We start from the raw sequence: 17,072 nt of genomic DNA, 5'->3' as shown, positions 1-17,072 counted from the left end.
GGGGCTGCCCTGACACCCCCCATGGAACAGCTCTGGCCACGCCGGCTCCACGCTCCAGGGATCCTGTTCTGTGGAGTCAAACATATTTGCCATGTTGTACAACCACCCCATGTGCAGCCAGGAAGACTCTCTGCAGCCTGACATGGAAAGATCAATTTTCCTTCTCTTTTTTTTTTTCTCTCTCTCTCTCTCAAGAGGAGAAACATGTCACAGGCTGAGAAAGGCGCTTAAACTGCGCCGGTGGAGAGGTTAAGTGGGAAGCCTTGACGGGTGCACTAACGCTGTGCTGTTCAGGCTGCAGGACTGACACTAAAAGCCCTGGTTAAAGACAGGGCTCAGTGTCGGAGCAGTGTAATGAGGTGTTTTGCATCACCCGACCTTGTCGGAGCGATCCCGGCTTCCCGAATGTTTCAGGCTGGGCCTTTGCTCCCACAACTGGCCGTGCTGGCAGCCCCAGCACCCCGAGCACCCTTCCCTGTGTGGGCAGCCCAGCTGTGCCCGCACGATGGGGGTCTCGTCTCGCAAAGTCCCTCCACAGCCCAAAACCTCTCGTCCCAGAGCTGAGCTCCGAACAACCAGCACGGACCCAAAGGGTGCCATCCCAACCCATGGCATTCCCTGGAAAGGTCCCACCTCCCCTTCCTCTCCTTGCCCATTCACTCCCAGTCTTCCCAAAATGAAGCAGCCTGGCACACAGGCTGTGGATAAACGGATCTACGGGCGATGGCGATTTCATCCCACAGATTCCCATGGAATGGCACAGCAGGAATGCCGTGCTCCTTGAGTTGGGTACAGATTGCTGCATTCCAAGCCAGGAAAGCCTCAGGGTTCCCATTTCTCTCCCTCCTTGGAAGCTGTACACGGTGGCCCCGGAGTGGGCAGCTGGGGGAAGAGCAGAGCCCATGTGAGTGAGCCCTGGGCAAACCCCTGGCGAGCCCCACGGGATGTTCTCCAGGCTGTATCCTCAGGCATCCCGGCATCCCCAGGGGGGAACAACACGCTGCAGCTCCCCACAGGGTCCCTCGTGCTGCAGAGCCCTGGAGACACCAAAATAGGCAACTTAGGAGTGAAAAAAACCACCTTATTTTACAGCTTTTAAGGGAATATTGTGAAGAATGGAAAGGGGTTTTGATCTTTCTTTTTTACCCAAACTCAAAAAAAAAAAAAAGCTTTTAAAATAAATAGCTGACAATGTCTCTTATTTGAGTAATTCTTTGCCAGCAATAAATGTGTCACTCTAAAGTGCTTTATTTAGAAATAAAAAAATGTTTTTCTTTGTAGAGTGCTCCACGTTACAGCAAGTTCCAGGCTGGGAGCGAAATCCTCCTCCTCTCGCCACATCCCCCTCCCTGCATGATACATTCATATATTCTCCTATAATCTGATCTAGGTTATAAAAATATTAAAAAAAAAAAGAAAAGAGAAAAAATAGAGAGACATCTGGCTCTCCCACACATCTGACATTTCCCTTTATGCCTGGTTTAACTTTTTTATGACTGCCTGGGTTCGCTTCATTGGAGAATTTCTCCCTTCAAATGAGTTTCCTGTTTTATGCTGAAATTTTCCTTTAGACAAACCTGGTAATTTTTCAAGTTAAAATGTGTATGTTTTAAGCACTTGGGAAGCTTAAGGATCCGACTGACGGGGACATAAATCCCAGTTTATTCACACTGGAGTCCCTGTGTCTAACTGATCCTTTAAGGGAAAAAAAAAAAAAAGAGGCAAGAATGAGCCTGGCATATTTTTCACTTGTTTTACAGTAGGAAAAAAAAAGCCTCAAACTGTCAATCTGGTGAGTAATTTATTAGTATCTGCTCACACTTCCAAGCCTTTATGTGCTAATGCCAGGGAAGGCAGCACTTCCTCGAGCACTTACTTTTTCAACAGGAGATGAGGAGGGGGCTGATGGGGCCTCCCTGCTCTGGAGCAGCTTCTCAGGGCAAGGGACGAGGATGCCTGAAGGGTTCCAGCTCTGCCCAGCGGGTACCAATCCCCCTCATCCTCCCTTCTGCTCCCTGCTGATGCCGAGCTCCTGGAATGCAAGATCCTGTGCTGAACACAGGCAGGACCAGCCCTGTGGATTGGCAACAAGGAGGAAGAAAAAGATACAATCAAAAAAAAGCAGGGACATAAATGACCAAAATGATTTCTGAGCAGAGTCTGGAAGGAAAGCCCCCGCCGTGCCTCACGGGGGTGTCGAACAGCGTTTGCAGATGCCCAGGCCCGCGATGGAGGGCAGGGCTCTGGCACAGACGGTGACACCACCAGGGACCCTGTGCTGTGCCTGCAGCAGCGCTCGCGGCCGCGCATGAGAATCGCTCATCTGCATCGCCGCTGAGCGCAGAGAGGGCTGCGGGGATGGGGCTGCTTTTACCAAGGCAGCGTCCCCAGAATAAAACCTTGGAAGCCACATAAAGCTAATTTATGAAAGGTGTGGAAGAAAGGCAGAGAAGCAAAACTTCAGGGGAGAGCAAGAGGCCAGTTTGGAGAGATCTCCTCCTCCTCCTCCTCCTCCCCTGAGCCTTGATCACCATCCCTGTACCACCCCTGCTCTCTGGCCACCACACCAGGACCTGAGCACCCTCCTTCCTCTGCATCACCCAAGACAGACACCAGCATTTTCCCCCTCTCCTTCCTGTGGCTGGAGATGGCAGGCATCCCCATGGCTGGTGGCTGGTGAGCTGCCTGCCCTCCTGTCAGAGGAAAAATCACTCTCCCCTACCCTCCAGCCAATTCCGCAGGTGGTTCTGGGGGAAAAGCAGCTGGGGACAGGCTCTGTGTGACAAATGCTCTTCCATCTCCATCCCAGTTTGTCCTCTGGTGGAGGAGGGGGCTGTATGTCTCCCCAGGATCAGGGCAAAGCCACCAGGACACCAGGGGCTCCTGTGTCCCCCTGCAAAGGAGACAGAGGCCGAGGGCCAGGGGGACTCAATTCCGGCAGAGGCTCAGCTTTGGGGTTTCATCCAAATGCCTAATTAAATTTTCAGAGTGCTAACTGCTCGGGATCCAACACAAATAGCTGCACAAGCCAGAGGCAGGGCAGAGAAAGGATGGAGAGGAGGGGAAAGGATGGAGAAACCTAAAACAAATAAATTAATTAAACAAATAAATAGGGAGAGGAATAACACGGGGAAAATAAACTAAAAGCAGCGGCAGCCCTGGCCACCGGAGCACTCATTAGCAGCGGGAGAGGAGGGAAGTGTCTCGCTGTCTGGGGCTGTCATCCTTCATCCTGACGAGCACTTAGGGAGTCACGACCCCTTTCAGCATCGCCATACAGGCAATCAGCCCCTCGCATCGGTCACTGCCGCCACATCCCCGCCCTGTTCCAGGCACGCGCGGAAAGAGGGATATTATATCCCCGGGAAGCAGGGATGGGGGAGGCTGCCCACGCCGCCCCCTCTGCCTGCAGCTCACCCCCCAAGGTGGGCAGGGAAGAGGCAGCAGCAAAGGCAGGAGCTGCCGAGCCTCAGCCCCACCTGATGCCCGCAGCCCTCGGGCTGCCCCCCGGCCCCCTCGCCCTGGGAGAGGCCCAGGGAGCAGCACATCCATTTTGCACATGAACTGTCCCTGGGAGGCAGAGCTGTCAGCAAACACTGATTTCAACTGGGTTTAAAAGGAAAAAATCCGGTGTCATCTGCCAAGAAGGAGCCCGGGAGCGTTTGTGGCAAGGCCAGGGGCCGGAGGGATGGCTGTGACCCCCGGGCAGTGCGGAAGGAGGATCCCAGGCTGGCATCAGAGCCAGGCAGAGCTGCTCCTGGGGCACAGCTCCTCTGCCCAGCTCCCCCTGAGCACTGGGATAACCTGGAGCGTGGTCAGTGCCGAGAGAGGCTGAGCTGGAGCTCGGAGGTGCTGCCTCTGCCCGGTGCTGACAACAGCGGATCGCTGCCCGGATAACGGGAGCAGTGTCAGCGTTCCCTCTCCACGCAGCCACAGCTCCAAACATACCGAGACACCTCTGGATTTCCTCTGCAAACATTGCTTGTTCTGCCGGACTGTTTGCTCCTCGTCAACACAGGGGAAATTTGTCCGGGTGCTTCAACACCTCGAGAGCAAACAGTGTGTGGTTATTTAAGCAAAAAAAGCAAACACTTCTTCCACTGAAATGTGAAGTTAAAAAAGACAAGGGGAGAAAGGGACGTGCCTGTATGCTGTAGGAGGATGCAGAGCATCAGGACCGCCCTGGCAGGGCTGGGACAGTCAGCTCCATGCCAGGGGAGCTGGGGCACCGGGCAGCACACAGGGTCCTGCGTGGCTTTGCCACAGTCATTGGGCTCATGCACCTTCTTGGGGAGCCCCTGCTCATGCCCATGCCCTGCACAGAGTGTCACAGCCTGCCAGCAGGGCCATGCCAAGGAACCTTAGGTTTGGAGCCACTGCCACTCCAGCTCAGGCCTTTAATTTTTATTTATTTCTTTCTCTATTTTCATTTAACTGAACCTGAACCTCTGTTCCAGTTTCCCTGATTCCATAAAGGGATATCAGTTACACTGTGAGTCCAATTTATTCTTTTCTACATATTCATTAAATCCCACGTTGTTACTGCACTATTTAATGGAATTGATGGTGTAATTAAGCTACAGGCAGACATTAACCAGCAGAACTGTCAGGGAGGTTTAGGATCCTTTACTGCTCTGCTCCTGGTGTTATATGGCTCCTAACTTCATAACACTGACTCCAGCCAGTTGGTTCAAACCACGCACTTCCCACCTGGTGAATGCCCAGAGCCCCAGTCCAGAGCAGCCCCAGTGGACTCGGGGCAATGCCCTTGGCCTCAGCTTGTTCTCACAAACATCAGCTCCAAAGACATGAGCACTCCCACCCATGTGTGTGTGTGCCTGACCTGATTTTCACTCATATTCAGGTAAGTGCATCCAGTTTGAGGTGGCTCACAGCCCTGCCCAACCACTCTGTCCTGTGCCAAAATCCTCTCCCCCACAATCAAACCTGCTCTGCTCCCTGCCCTCCTCATCCCCTGGCAGAGGGAAGCACAAACCACAGACATCGTCTGGAGCAAAGGCAGCACCCAGGCATTCAAATCCTCCCTGGCACTGGGGTGCCTCCCTCCTCCTGGCCTTGAGCACCACCCCGTGCTCCCCGACACCTTTGGCTCCCGCCACACCTGGTGCAAACACCCCAGCAGATAAATACTTGCCCACTGGAGCTTGCCTATACGAGGAGGACAGAAATCAGGCTTTGCCAGCCAAGGAGGAAATGTCCAGCTCTGGGGGAGGCTGGAGCAGAGGGAGGCTGGTGGGCAGCACCCACACTCCACAGGGGCAGCCACAGCTCTTCCCTGCCCGAGGCTGAGCCTCCCAGAGGCTTTGCAGGCTGGAGGGGAGGCTGTAATAATAATGCCATTGCGTTCAGAGATTGCTTCCCAGCGCCTTATCTGCCCGGAGATATCAGCATCTGATCACACCGTAATTACCAGGCCAGATTTGCACTAATTGGCTCTCTGGAGTAAAGTTACCTCCGATCTGCCTGTCCTGGGTGCTCAGCAGGCGGCGATTTACAGCCCAACAGGTTCGGTGGGATGATCTAACAGGGATTAGATGCAGCCACCAGCCAGGGAGCCAGGGACCCTTGCCAGACACACGTCTGCAAGCTTTAGGGAAAAATCACGGCTTTTTAGGGAAAAACCATGGCTGTGAGCTCTGCCACCATCTGTGCACAGCCTGGGTACCCCCTCAGCTCCCAGTCTGTTAATGGTTTGGCTTTGGGTGCTGTCTGGTTTGCATAATGGGATGAAATAATAAAGTGGTGGCTTTTAAGAGGAGATGGATCCAAAGCAGGGGTGGGTGTGCTTGCCTGCAGGACAAGGAGAGCTGGAGGGGATCTTGGGGAGCATAACCCTGTACCCCAGCACCAAGACAGCCCTGGGAAAAGGTTCTCCAAGAGAAACACTACTCCCACAGTGTGCCTGGAGTGACCAAATGCCATCTTTCCATGCCTTTTTTTCTTTGTTTTTGTTTCGGTAATACCATATGTTTTGGAAGGCACCAAAGGCACCCCAAAATGAAACCCACCCTTTAAACATGGGAAATTACTATTCTATTTTACTGCAGTTTCAGCTAAAAAATGGAGACTAAGGAAAATCATGCAGAGAAGCTAAGTTGGGGATTCTTTTTTTTTTTTTTTTAAATCAGTTTTCTTTACTGAAATGAAAACACCTCAGAAAAAAATCTCCAAATCATCACCTGGGTGATGGGAGTTGGTAACACGGAGAGGGGGCCCTTCCCTGGGGCAGGATTTTTAATAACTTCCTCACCACGGGAGGCTGTTAGAGAATCTCAGCTGGAAGATTTTTTTCACCCAGCTGGATCTTGCAGTCTTCTTACATCATTAACTCACCGAGATAATTTCTGAAGAGGGGTTTGTTTGGAGCTGGTTTGATTTCCTTCCTGACAAACCTTCCAGGTAAATCTCAGTGCTTTTTTGTTTTCCAAGGGAGAATAAAGTCTCTGATGTGACAATCACTGTGTCCTGCTGGACCAGCACTCTTGTCCCAGGGTAAGGGAATGCAGATGACGAGTTGTGTGGCTCCTCTGCAGCAGCAAGGGCTGTGCCTGACGGCTCCTGGTCGCTCTGCTGAGCGCTGTGCCCGCAATGCCGGAGCGTGGTCCCGGTGGGATGTGATGCCAGACAGGGCACAGCAACGCTGGGGCAGCAGCAGTGGCTCAGAGCCTCCCCCACCCCCGTGCCGTGCCCTGCTCCTCAGCTCACGCTTCAATTGGCAGGTTTGGGGCTGAGAAGAAATGTTTCTTTCACAGCACATTACCAGCAATCACAGTCTTTCTCTGTCCTTTATATCTAAAGAAATCCTTGCTATTGCCAGGGCCAGAGGTCAACCCTTTCCTTTCTGCTGCTCTCTCTGCCACACGTCTGCTCTGCTTCTCCTTTTCCATTGCTCGGGAGTTTGTAACAGATTGGGGTTTTTTTCTTACCTTCAGCTGAGCATTTGGGTTTCGATGATTTTTTTTCTTAATATTTCCTTTCAAGAACCCTGCAAACAAGACTCCAGATTTTGGGACTGTTTGGGTGCCCATCCATCTCCTGAACAGTGTGACTCTGGTCAGCTCCTGGTCTAGCAGGAGGACCACCAGGTCATATTTTAAGTCCTCAGCAAATTGTTAGTGGAAAATGACCCTACAGCCATGAGTTTCCCAACTCAGTAATCCAACTGCTGCTCTTGCATTGCTTTTGTATGAGTTGCCTTTTAATTCTATCAAGTGCTCACTTGGTCTCGCTGCACAGGGAAGGATAAATATTGCTCCTACTCCAGGAAACAGAGTGGCTTTGACTGAGAAAATACACCTTGGGGAAAAATTGGTCTGGCCTGGCTGTTATGGATGACACAGGTGGAGAGGGAAGGGGAGCATCTCTGTTGAGGGCTCTGCGCCCTGGCTTCTCCCCATGACTCATCCCCGGCTCAGAGGGATGACTTCGGAGTGACAGGGGAACTCAGTTTCCATCAGACCCCAATCGTTTGTCACTCTGCAAGGAGTGGTGACAAGGAGGACAATTAGTGCGAGCGGGAGGTGATGTTTATGATGTGGAGCCTTGTCCATTAGCCAAGTGTTTACCAGTTGGGTGTTTGCCCATCCCTGAAGGGCAATGAGGGAGTTGGTGGGGTCAGCGAAAGGCCTCGCCATCCTTCTCCAGAGACTCAGCTTTCATTAAAAAGATCATAAAAATAAAATAATAAAGCAGTTATCTGCTGTCACTTGTGGCAAAGCCATCCTGAGCAGCAGAGGTAGCTGATGCCACCTGTGTTTGCAGAGAGCCTGGACCAGCATTTAGCAAGCAAGGAGAGCCACAGCCCAGAGTGGGTAGGGGATGCCCCATGTTCGTGGGTGGGGGGTTCAGTGCATCGCTGTTCTATGGATTCTGCAGCTGTGGATACCAAAGAGCCATCAGACTGTCACTGCTTTTAATCCTCGGTCAGCACAGGGCACAGGAAAGGTTTAATTTCTTTAAGTGTAACCTCTTTAAGAGGCACATCCTTCCTCCCCAGGCAGCCTTGAGCCACCTCTCCCCAGAGATCCACCGCTGGGCTTTGCCACTTTGTTCAGTTCTTCCCTTCAAGGGGCAGGGGAGTTTCCCACATTTGGCATATGCTGTCATCCTGCTCAGCCTGCATTTCCCAGTGAGGCCGAGGCAGAGACCTGGGCTTCCCAGGGACGTGTCCCATTTTCTGCTTTCTGCTCTGGCAGAGCTCGGGAGCCCACGGAGAGGGACGCGCTGCGCCGTTCCCTGCCCAGAGCGCTGCTCCATCAGCCTCACCACGGGCTCCTGGTTGTTTTTGCTGTACCTGTGGGTGGATGTGGGAGTCTTTGATCATCCGGGATTACTGCAGCATTATGAGCTTTCAAACAGCAGCGAATGCTCTGGATACAAAAGTGGGTCATGTACGGTGCTGTGCCGGAGATGCTTTGATGCACAGGGAAAGGGGGGAGGCCGGCATGGAGGATGGAAGGATGGACTGGGGTACGGTTTGCACGGTGCAGGTTCAACTTCAGTTCAAATCTGGGAGTTTTGCTGGGTGTGCTGGCAGGGCTGCCTGGGGACAAAAAGGCTGTCTGTGGAAATGGAGGATTGCCTGTTTCCAGAGATAAGGAGGAAATGTGGGAGATGGAGGCATGAACAGGCTTCCCTGTGCCCAGCACTGAGCTTCCTCCTCTCGCTGGCCCCGGAGCGGTGCACCCAGCCACAGCCCCATCCCGCATTCCCTCAGATGTGTTCTGCTGCTAATGAAATAATGTAAGAGACATCATTCCCTGCCACCTCCAGTCACACCCCCCCATGCCGGAGCCTGCCACCATCCCCTCTTCACGAGGGTAACAAACCTCTGCTAAAAAGAAAGGCCATTAATAATAATTACCACAAAGAAGAAAAAAAATAAACCTCTCTCTTTCTCTCTCTTTTTTAATGAGCCCTAAAAAAATAAGTTTCTTAATTGAAAAGCTTTCTACTTTGGAGTCAGCTCCAGGACTTCAGAGCAGCCCAGGCAGAGCTGGCAAGCAAAGATGAAACAGAGGAGTGGGTCAGACAGTGCCTTATGGGGGCTGAGAGACAGACCTCAAAGCCAGGGGCACATGGACACCATCACTGACATTCAAGGAACTATCAACAAGGCACTAATTGGATTGAAAGGAGGTGGCAGATGGAAAGAACCAAAGCAGGAAAACAGCTTTGGAGCAAACATCATTAGAAAGAGAAGTTTAGGCAAGGAAGAGGAGCCAGTCCTGAGCACAGGAGCCATCTGAGGGAAGCTCTTGGAGACCCCCCAGTACTCCCTGTGCCCACGGGGAGGACCAGCAGGCTGGGGCTTCTCCTGCCTCTGCCACAGGCTGTGGGGGCTCAGCAGGATGATCTACTCACTGGAGCAGAGGAGAAGCTGGCACGTGTCGTGGGAGGATGCAAGTGGCTCTGTGAGCAGGACCTGTTCCCTCAGGGTCTTATGCAGAGGCTGTAATTCAGTTCTGAGCAAAACTCATCGAGGGCAGGGAGTAATCTCCTCTCATCTGAAAGGGGCCAGAGGATTTATGAACCCACCTGTCTAGTGGTGAAGTGCCCTCTTGGTAAATGCTTTGCTAAGCGTTCGTTCATCTTCCTCCCTGGCAGTGGCAGTGCAAGGACAGGCAGCACCGAGCAGGGCTGGGAGGAGGGGACAGCAGGGACATTAGCTTGGCCTGATGATCACTCTCCATTCAGGACTGGGTACTGACCCACAGGGTGACAAGAGGCTCCAGGAGAATTAATTTAAACCATTGCTGTGGTGCAGGAAGGCTGAAAGCCACGAGCCCCCTGCACCAGATCAGTACAGCTGGCACCAGATCATTTCCCATTTCCATTTCTTAACTACTAAGCTAAAGCTTTATCAGCTGGCAAGACAGGCCCCACTGCTGGAGCATCCATCGCTCTGATCTGAACAGGTCACTGAGAACGGCCACGTAACCCCCGAGTGATGAGGGCTCATTTCCCCACCGCACACGTGCCCGTGCGGGGTGGCTGCTCTTCCTGTGGCGCTCACTGCCTGGCAGCTGCCCAGCCCCGGGCAGAAAATGCTTCCACTGAGGCTTGATCGATCACCTCTCACATTTGGCTACTCACTCGCTGGATTAATGAGCTGTGGGATCCAGGATGTGCCAACGTGCTCTTCCTGCTGGCATCGATGTGGCCTCTCCCCCCGCGGCTCACCCAGAGACAAGGCTACAGCCCTGAGTGCCCACAGTGTCAGCACCCACGGCAGCCCATCCTGCTCCCTGTGCATCGTGCTGGGGAGCTGGGAACGGCTGGAACCACTCAGGACATCTCCAGAAAGCCCAATATTTAGAAGATAGGGAGAGCCAGTGTGGGCTCAGCACCCGGATGTTTTGGTGCTCCTCTCCCACCCCTTTCCATATTTTTAAGTTTTGTGCCCTTGCTCCATAGAGCCTAATTCTGGCATAGCCCACAGAGAATTACCAGAAGCCTGAAGTACATTATTTTTGTGCAGGCTAGTATTTTTCTCAGCAGACACCCCAGCTTGGCCAATGTGCCCCTGCTGCACTGGCCCTGAAAGTGGCTCCACAAACTAGACATTAACATCATTGGGATAAATGATGTAAGGAAGAAAAGGGATACAACAGCTACCATCAGGCTCTACCTCCCAAATTGGCTCAGAGAAATTAGCAGGAAGGAAGGAAGGATCAGACAAAATGATAAACCCGCTTACCTGCTCATTAATTTAATCTCTTCTTTTTTTCCTCCCCTCTCCCAGCCTTGTGGTTTCTGTAACTGTAGGGAACTAGAGAACAGCAAAGTCCTAGATGAAAGGGAGACGACGTCTGGAAGCACAAAGATTAAAGGAGAGTTTTTAGGATTAGCCTTTGATTATTATTATTTTTTTGTTGTGTCTTGGGTTTGTGGTGATTATTCCTGCTCCTCTCTGAGCAATCCTTCTGGGTGCATCTGAGGGAGCTCATGGGCTCTCCAGCAAGTTCCAGGCATTTTTCCAAGGACACCAAGCAATAAATGTGCAGTAGCCCCTTCTCCCCTTCCCCAGCTGCAGATGGAAGTGTTCCCCTGGGGCAGCTGATTGAGTGCTGGGAGTTTGCAGGCTGTTTGTGAGCAGGGACGGCAAAGCTGCTTCTAAATCACTCAGGCTTGGATTTATGAAGCAGGGCCTGGCTGGGGATGGCAGGAGAGCCTGGTCCAGCCAGGGAGCAGCCCTGGAGCAGGAGGGCTCCTTCCTCCAGCCAGGGGGGAGCAGGAGGGGGGTGCAGGGCTGGCTGGGGATCAGGGGCTCCTCCTGGCAGTGCTCCTTACCTGCTCCATTGGTGCAGCCTCCAGTGGAAAGGTCCAGCCCAGCACTAGAGGAACAGATCCCAGCTGTGCTCACCTAGAGGAGAACAAGGAGAGGCTGCCTTAGACAACTCCTGCAAGGAATGTGCACCATGGCCATGCATCGATGTATGGACTTCATTTGGAACAGCTTTTTCCTGCTGAATCAGGCTTTTGAGTCCTGTCTGGAAACCAGGCTGAGCCCCAAAAGGAGGACTCAGGTTCTGGAGATGAAGAACCAAAGCAAACTGTGAGGTGCAAGTGGCAGTGGGCACTGTGTCCCAGCAGGGCACAGGCAGCGTGGGCAGGAGAGACTCCCACCCACCTGTGCAGACCCACAGTGACCAGGCAAAGCCAAGCATCACCAATTAACCAGCTTTTGTTTAGCCAACACGCCTGGAGCGTTTCCAAAACCAGCATCAAAACAAACAAACAGAGCAGCAAACCCGGGTGAATTTCTGTCCTGAAAAAACCAAGCCATTTTCTTGCTAAGAAAAACAACCGAAGGCCAGTGCTGGGAGCCAGCTGAGGCAGGGCAGCTCAGCACAGCCCGGCACAGCTCCTGCTCCCTCCTCAGCCCCTGCTCTCTCATGCAGGCAGAGCCGTGGCACCGGATCGATGAAGCACCGAGACGGAGAGGAGGCTGCACGGGCTCACAATGTGATTTATGGTCTCGCAGCCGGGCTGGAGCGCTGCGGTCGGGCTCTGACGGAGCCGGTGCAGTGAGCAGCCTCCAATTAGGTGACCCCCCAGGTCTCCCTATTGATTGGGGTGGTAGGTGCACTTTTCTCATTATGCCCTTGGCAGCAGCACCGGCTGGGCCGTGGCAGGAGGCCCTGGCAGAGGAGCAGCTCTGGGGTGCAGCTCAGGGGGTTGGCACCTCTGCCTTCTATGACAAGTCCCCCGCTTCAGGCCTGGGAGTAAAGAGTTCATTTCTCAAGCGATGCTGCCTCCTCCTCACTCATCAGACAAAGGAGGGGGAAGAGCCCGACAAGACAGAGTTCCTAAATTAATCAGCACAGCTTCCTAACGAATGCCCTTTATGTTTTACATAATAATATAAAGCTTTTTTCGGAGACAACAGCCTCCTACATCAAAGATTCCTCTTTCCCACTCTGAACTTTTGAGCCCTTCTCCTCACAATTAATGCAGAAAGATCTAAATAAAGTTGGAGAACAGCTCGAGATCGTATCTGGAACGAGGCAGCGGGCCTGGCCCTGCTCAGCGGGCACCAGCACATCACTGGCTGTTCCTGTCTGCAGGAACCTGCTCTGCCTTTCTTGGCTGCATGTGCACATGGAGAGAGGTGGAATTGCTGGAGCAGCCACGGCGACTGGGGGTTGTGGTGCTCTGTGTCTCTGAGCTGGCATCACTGCCTGAGAGGTGGCTCAGAGGAGGAGATTTAATTTAATTCTGCAACCTCCAAGCCTGTGCCTGGATGCTATGTACTGTGTTGTGCAAACACAGCGGGACAGGCTCTAGTGCCCATATTTACCCTGCTCCCTGGTCAGCCTGGAATGCTTTGGGAGCTTAATGCAGGATAATGCCTGAGGGCTGATGACCAAGGGCATCTGCACCAGCCCTGCCAGCCCTTCGTTAGCTGATGTAGCTACAAAGCTTTGCCCTAAAGTTTGACATTTCCCTTCAGAGGAGCATGTGCAGGACTCACAGAGGGCTGATACAGCGACAGCAACAGCCCAGGAGCAAGATCCCTGTGGTTTAGTCAGTACAGTGCTGATAGGTCACAGGTTGGATTTGATGATTTTGGAGCTCTTTTACAACCTTAATGATCCTGTGATTCTACAACATCTCCAGCCGAGATATTGCAGAATGAAGACTCCCACTCCTTCCCCTTCATCCTCCTCCTCCTCACATGGCATCCTTTGGGAGAGCCTGGCCAGCCCCAGCACATGGGAACCGTGGGTGTGCTGAGCTCCTGAGTCCACTCTGCCCCATGCCGGGATCTCTCTGCCCTGTTCCGGCTGGATGAGCTCTGCCACTGCTATTCTCGGCTCTCTGCAAAATGCTAATTGCTGCGCTTGACCTCCCCGGGATAATGAGGGGAAACCTCCCCTAATTAGCACTGCAGTCTGTGGGTGAGAGAAACCAAATGTTGACTGTAGAGCGGCTGCACTTACTGTAAATTCCAACATATGCTGTGGAAAAACGCCGCCCAAATAAGGCTTCGGAAGCACGGGGTGTTTAAATAATAATGAATACTCACTGCTGTTTATTACAGAACAGAACGGAATCAAGGCAAAGCTGTGGTGGCGTGTCCTCCTCCCTGCCAGGACGCATGCGAAGGGCCGGCAGTGGAGATGTGGGAATCCCCGGGACACAGGCAGGCTGCAGCAGGAATTCCAGGTGTGTGCACAGGATTTACAGGCATTAGCAATAAGACCTGCGGTGTCCCTAGAGGGGACCCTGCGGGACAGCTGCAGTGAGGGCTTGCAGCTGGTGAGACGTTCTCCAGCACTCAGAGGTTTCTGCTGGTCACTTGCGGTAGTCCAAAGCATATAAAATATTTATTTGCTCCTAATTAGGTGTAATTACCACTTAACCTGGAGGAGGGATGTACCCAGCGTGCCCGGCAGCTCGATACACTCACAGCTGAACAGCCTCTGCTGCAGATAATTAAAAGAGAAGGGCTCCTGCCTGCCTTGGCCTCGTGCAGCCGAGTGTTTGCTGAACCCCGCGTGCCCGAGCTCATCCCAGGGCTGCCGGCTCCACTCAGCGGAGCCCGAAAGCCGAGCCGGCCTCATTTCACTTGCAATTTCAGTGTGATTATTCCCTCTTCTTCTCAGTAATTCAGCTCCAGCTCAAGCTGTCCTTCCCTCACCCGTTTCCTGCCTCCAAGCAGACCTGCCCACCCGGCTCTGTCCCTCGCGAGAGGGCTCACGGCTGCTCCTCGCTCACTCCTGGCCACGGCCTCATCCCTCTGCTGCTCCTCAGAGAGCTGGGAGGGTGAGAACAAGTTGTTAATAAGATGCCCAATTAACATTTCTTCGATCAGAGTTATGTCAGGAAAAAGAAACAGGTTCATTCACATGGTTATTGCTTCCCTGCTCTCACTCTGTCCTGCACAGAGTTACCAAGGACAGTTTCTCCTGTCCATACCAAGCTTTGCCCGAGCCCCAGCTCCAAAGGGACAAGAGGATCACCCACTAATGCTCCCTCTTCTGTCCCCCCTCCTCAAGGAGAACAGCAACAGCTGCCTGAGTTTCAAGGACTTAAACATGTTTGGGCAGAGCTGTGCAAAAATTACTCATTTAGACCAGGACGTGCACAGGGGTTGAGGGAAAACGCTGCTCCCTCCCTGCAGCACTGAGGTGGAACAGCATGTGGGGAGCCAGGCTTGGCTGCCATGAGCCAGCCCCTGGGCATGCAGGAGCCACATTCCAGCCCTGTGCCCACACCCAGATGCCAGTCCTCCTTCCTGCTCTCCTCCCAGGGGATGCCACACCGGGCAGAGGATGCAGCATCTGGCACCGGCTGAGGAACATCACATCCACATCGGGCCCTTGCCCAGGACACCCAGACAGCCCCAGTGCTGGTAATCCAGCCCTTCAGGACAAAGCCTCCCACCAACTCGTTCCAGGACCAGCTGCTGCTGACAGACAAAGGGTTTCCAGCCTTGCTGGACCCAATAAACAGCTGTTCTTCCCTGCTCCGGGCCATCAATCGCAGCTGACAGCCTTCCCCCCATGGTCGACACTGTGCTTTTCACCTTAATTTCTTAGAAGGGCTTTTTCACCAGTTGGAAACTCATAAATACCACTTTGCAAGCCCAGGTAGGGCTAATGATGGATGGCTGCTCCACAGATATGCCAGAGGCTGTGACCTAATTGTCACCGAAATACTTCCTGATTAACTAATAGATAAAACCCAATTAAAACTTCTGCTCTTCCCAAAGTCCCTGACGCCTACTATTTTTCCCCTCCTCAAACTCTGTCTTAAATTAGATCCAGCCTGGCTCAACTGCTCTGAGCAGATGAGGACACTCTGCCCACCATCCTACCTGCAGTCATGGGCACTTTTGTGCTGTTTGAGCCCCTGGGGAGGTCCCAGTGGACCCAAAGAGGATTTTGCAGCCAGCCCATAGGTATAAAATCCCTCTGTAAAAGAGAGGAGAATGACAGCAGGGAGGGCATGCTCTATTCCCCCTATTTTTCTTTCTCCTCTTCCGCTGAAAAGAACTGCTGCACAGAAAAGCTGCTTTAGCACATTTGCTTTGATGTGCAACAAGTTAATTACTGTAATAGGTTCATCCTTCTCCCCCAGTATTGAATCATGTAGAACATCCATATAAATTGTCATGGAGTTCCTCATTTTGACTCCATTTGTTCTTTAAGCAGCCCTAGCAAGAGTAGTCCTGAAGAAGGATTTGTTCCAAATCCCAGGTACCAAATGTATCCATTACTATTTGTTCTCCTGATACTCATATCAGTCCACTTTTGGAGGGAGGGTGCTCATGGATGCCTCATCCTGAAACTGCTGGGCTAGGGAGCAATTCCAGAGAGCACAAGGCTCTGAAGCTCAACTGTCATTAAGAAAAACCAAAACCTCACACAGAAAAAGACTGAAGGCATGAAGACGAGTCAGTGAGTGCTGCAGGGGACCTGAGGAAGAGCCTCCCTGGGAGGAGGATGCTTGGTCTGGTTCAGCAGCTGGAGCAGAGCTGCATCCCCTCATCCGGGCAGCTCCTTGCTCACCTGCTACTGCCCCACACCCTCTGACCCCAGCCTGCGACCCCCAGCACCCTCCCAGTGCGGAGCGGGGACCCCTCTGGCACACTGCTGATGGCAGGACACTAAACTCCCACATTTTCTCCAATTTCCTGCCCTGGATCCAGCTCCACAGGCAGGATCAGCTTGACCGGTCTCATCACAGCGGTGCACCCTCGGCAGCACCGCTCCAGCAGCGGCGCCTCAGCGGGAAATGGGAAGGAAAATGCCGGAGCAGGGAAGGTCTGCAGCTGGCAGGTGGGAGCTGCACATCAGCTCCGAGCGAGCTGGCGCCGTGGCCCCAGCGACCTTCCCGCCAGCGCCACAGGAGCCGGAGGGTCAGGCCTTGCCCTTGGTGCGGAATGAGCCGCCGGCTCCCGCAGCCCCTCCCGGGCCCTGGCCCCTCGCTGCCTCAGTCACTGCCCCGGCAGCACCAGCCAGCCAGCCTGTTTGCTGCTTTACACAGGCTATCATGTGCTGTGCCACAGCGGGGGACCGAAAATGACTTTATAGTTATTGTTCCTCAAATTGGACACCCCCTTGGAGCTTAGATAATATGAGATGAAACAGCCTGCGGGAGGCTGCAGTCAAGTGGAACAGTGATGGAGGCTTTTTTTTTTCCCCTTCCCAAGAAGAAACACTCCACCTATTTACTTCTCCCCACACACATCCTCCTCCTCGTCCTCCTCCATGCCAGCCTGTTGAGCAGAGCCACACCTGGCAGTGCCAGGGGACTGGGTTAGCATATCCCATAAACTGGGATGCCCACACCTTCCACGGAGGAGGACATTCCGCATGCTGGGACTGGGAAATGACAGCGAGCCCTGCAGAGCGATGGGAAGGGCGAGCAAGGATGCTGTGGCTCCTCACTCCATTTCCCACAGAAGCGGGATGTGCAAGGAAATGTTATTACTGGCACAGCAGAACCATCATCTCGTGTCATTTGGCTTCACGGAGCCGCTGTAACCGTGCGAGGGGTGCGGCAGAGATGCTGGAGGGAGCAGGAAGGAGGCTGGGAGG

At 53.2% G+C, this 17,072-nt stretch overlaps 1 protein-coding gene across 1 annotated transcript in view; it reads right to left on the bottom strand.

Moving 5' to 3' along the window:
* Positions 1 to 964: 964 nt before the first annotated feature.
* LOC126643984 (uncharacterized) overlaps positions 965 to 17,072 on the bottom strand; it is a 106,518-nt gene continuing 90,410 nt past the window's right edge. Inside the window, exons 4-7 of the mRNA XM_050322777.1 lie at positions 11,314 to 11,386; positions 10,721 to 10,832; positions 1,877 to 2,074; positions 965 to 1,037 (exon numbers count right to left, since the gene is read on the bottom strand). Of these exons, the coding sequence (XP_050178734.1) occupies positions 965 to 1,037; positions 1,877 to 2,074; positions 10,721 to 10,832; positions 11,314 to 11,386 (456 nt within the window). The remainder of the gene's footprint in view (positions 1,038 to 1,876; positions 2,075 to 10,720; positions 10,833 to 11,313; positions 11,387 to 17,072) is intronic.

This window comes from Myiozetetes cayanensis, unplaced genomic scaffold (assembly GCF_022539395.1).
Source record: "Myiozetetes cayanensis isolate MyiCay16 unplaced genomic scaffold, myiCay2020 scf29, whole genome shotgun sequence".
Classification (NCBI taxonomy): domain Eukaryota; kingdom Metazoa; phylum Chordata; class Aves; order Passeriformes; family Tyrannidae; genus Myiozetetes; species Myiozetetes cayanensis.
Note: the sequence above shows the minus strand (reverse complement) of the source record. Positions and strands in the feature narration are given on the sequence as shown.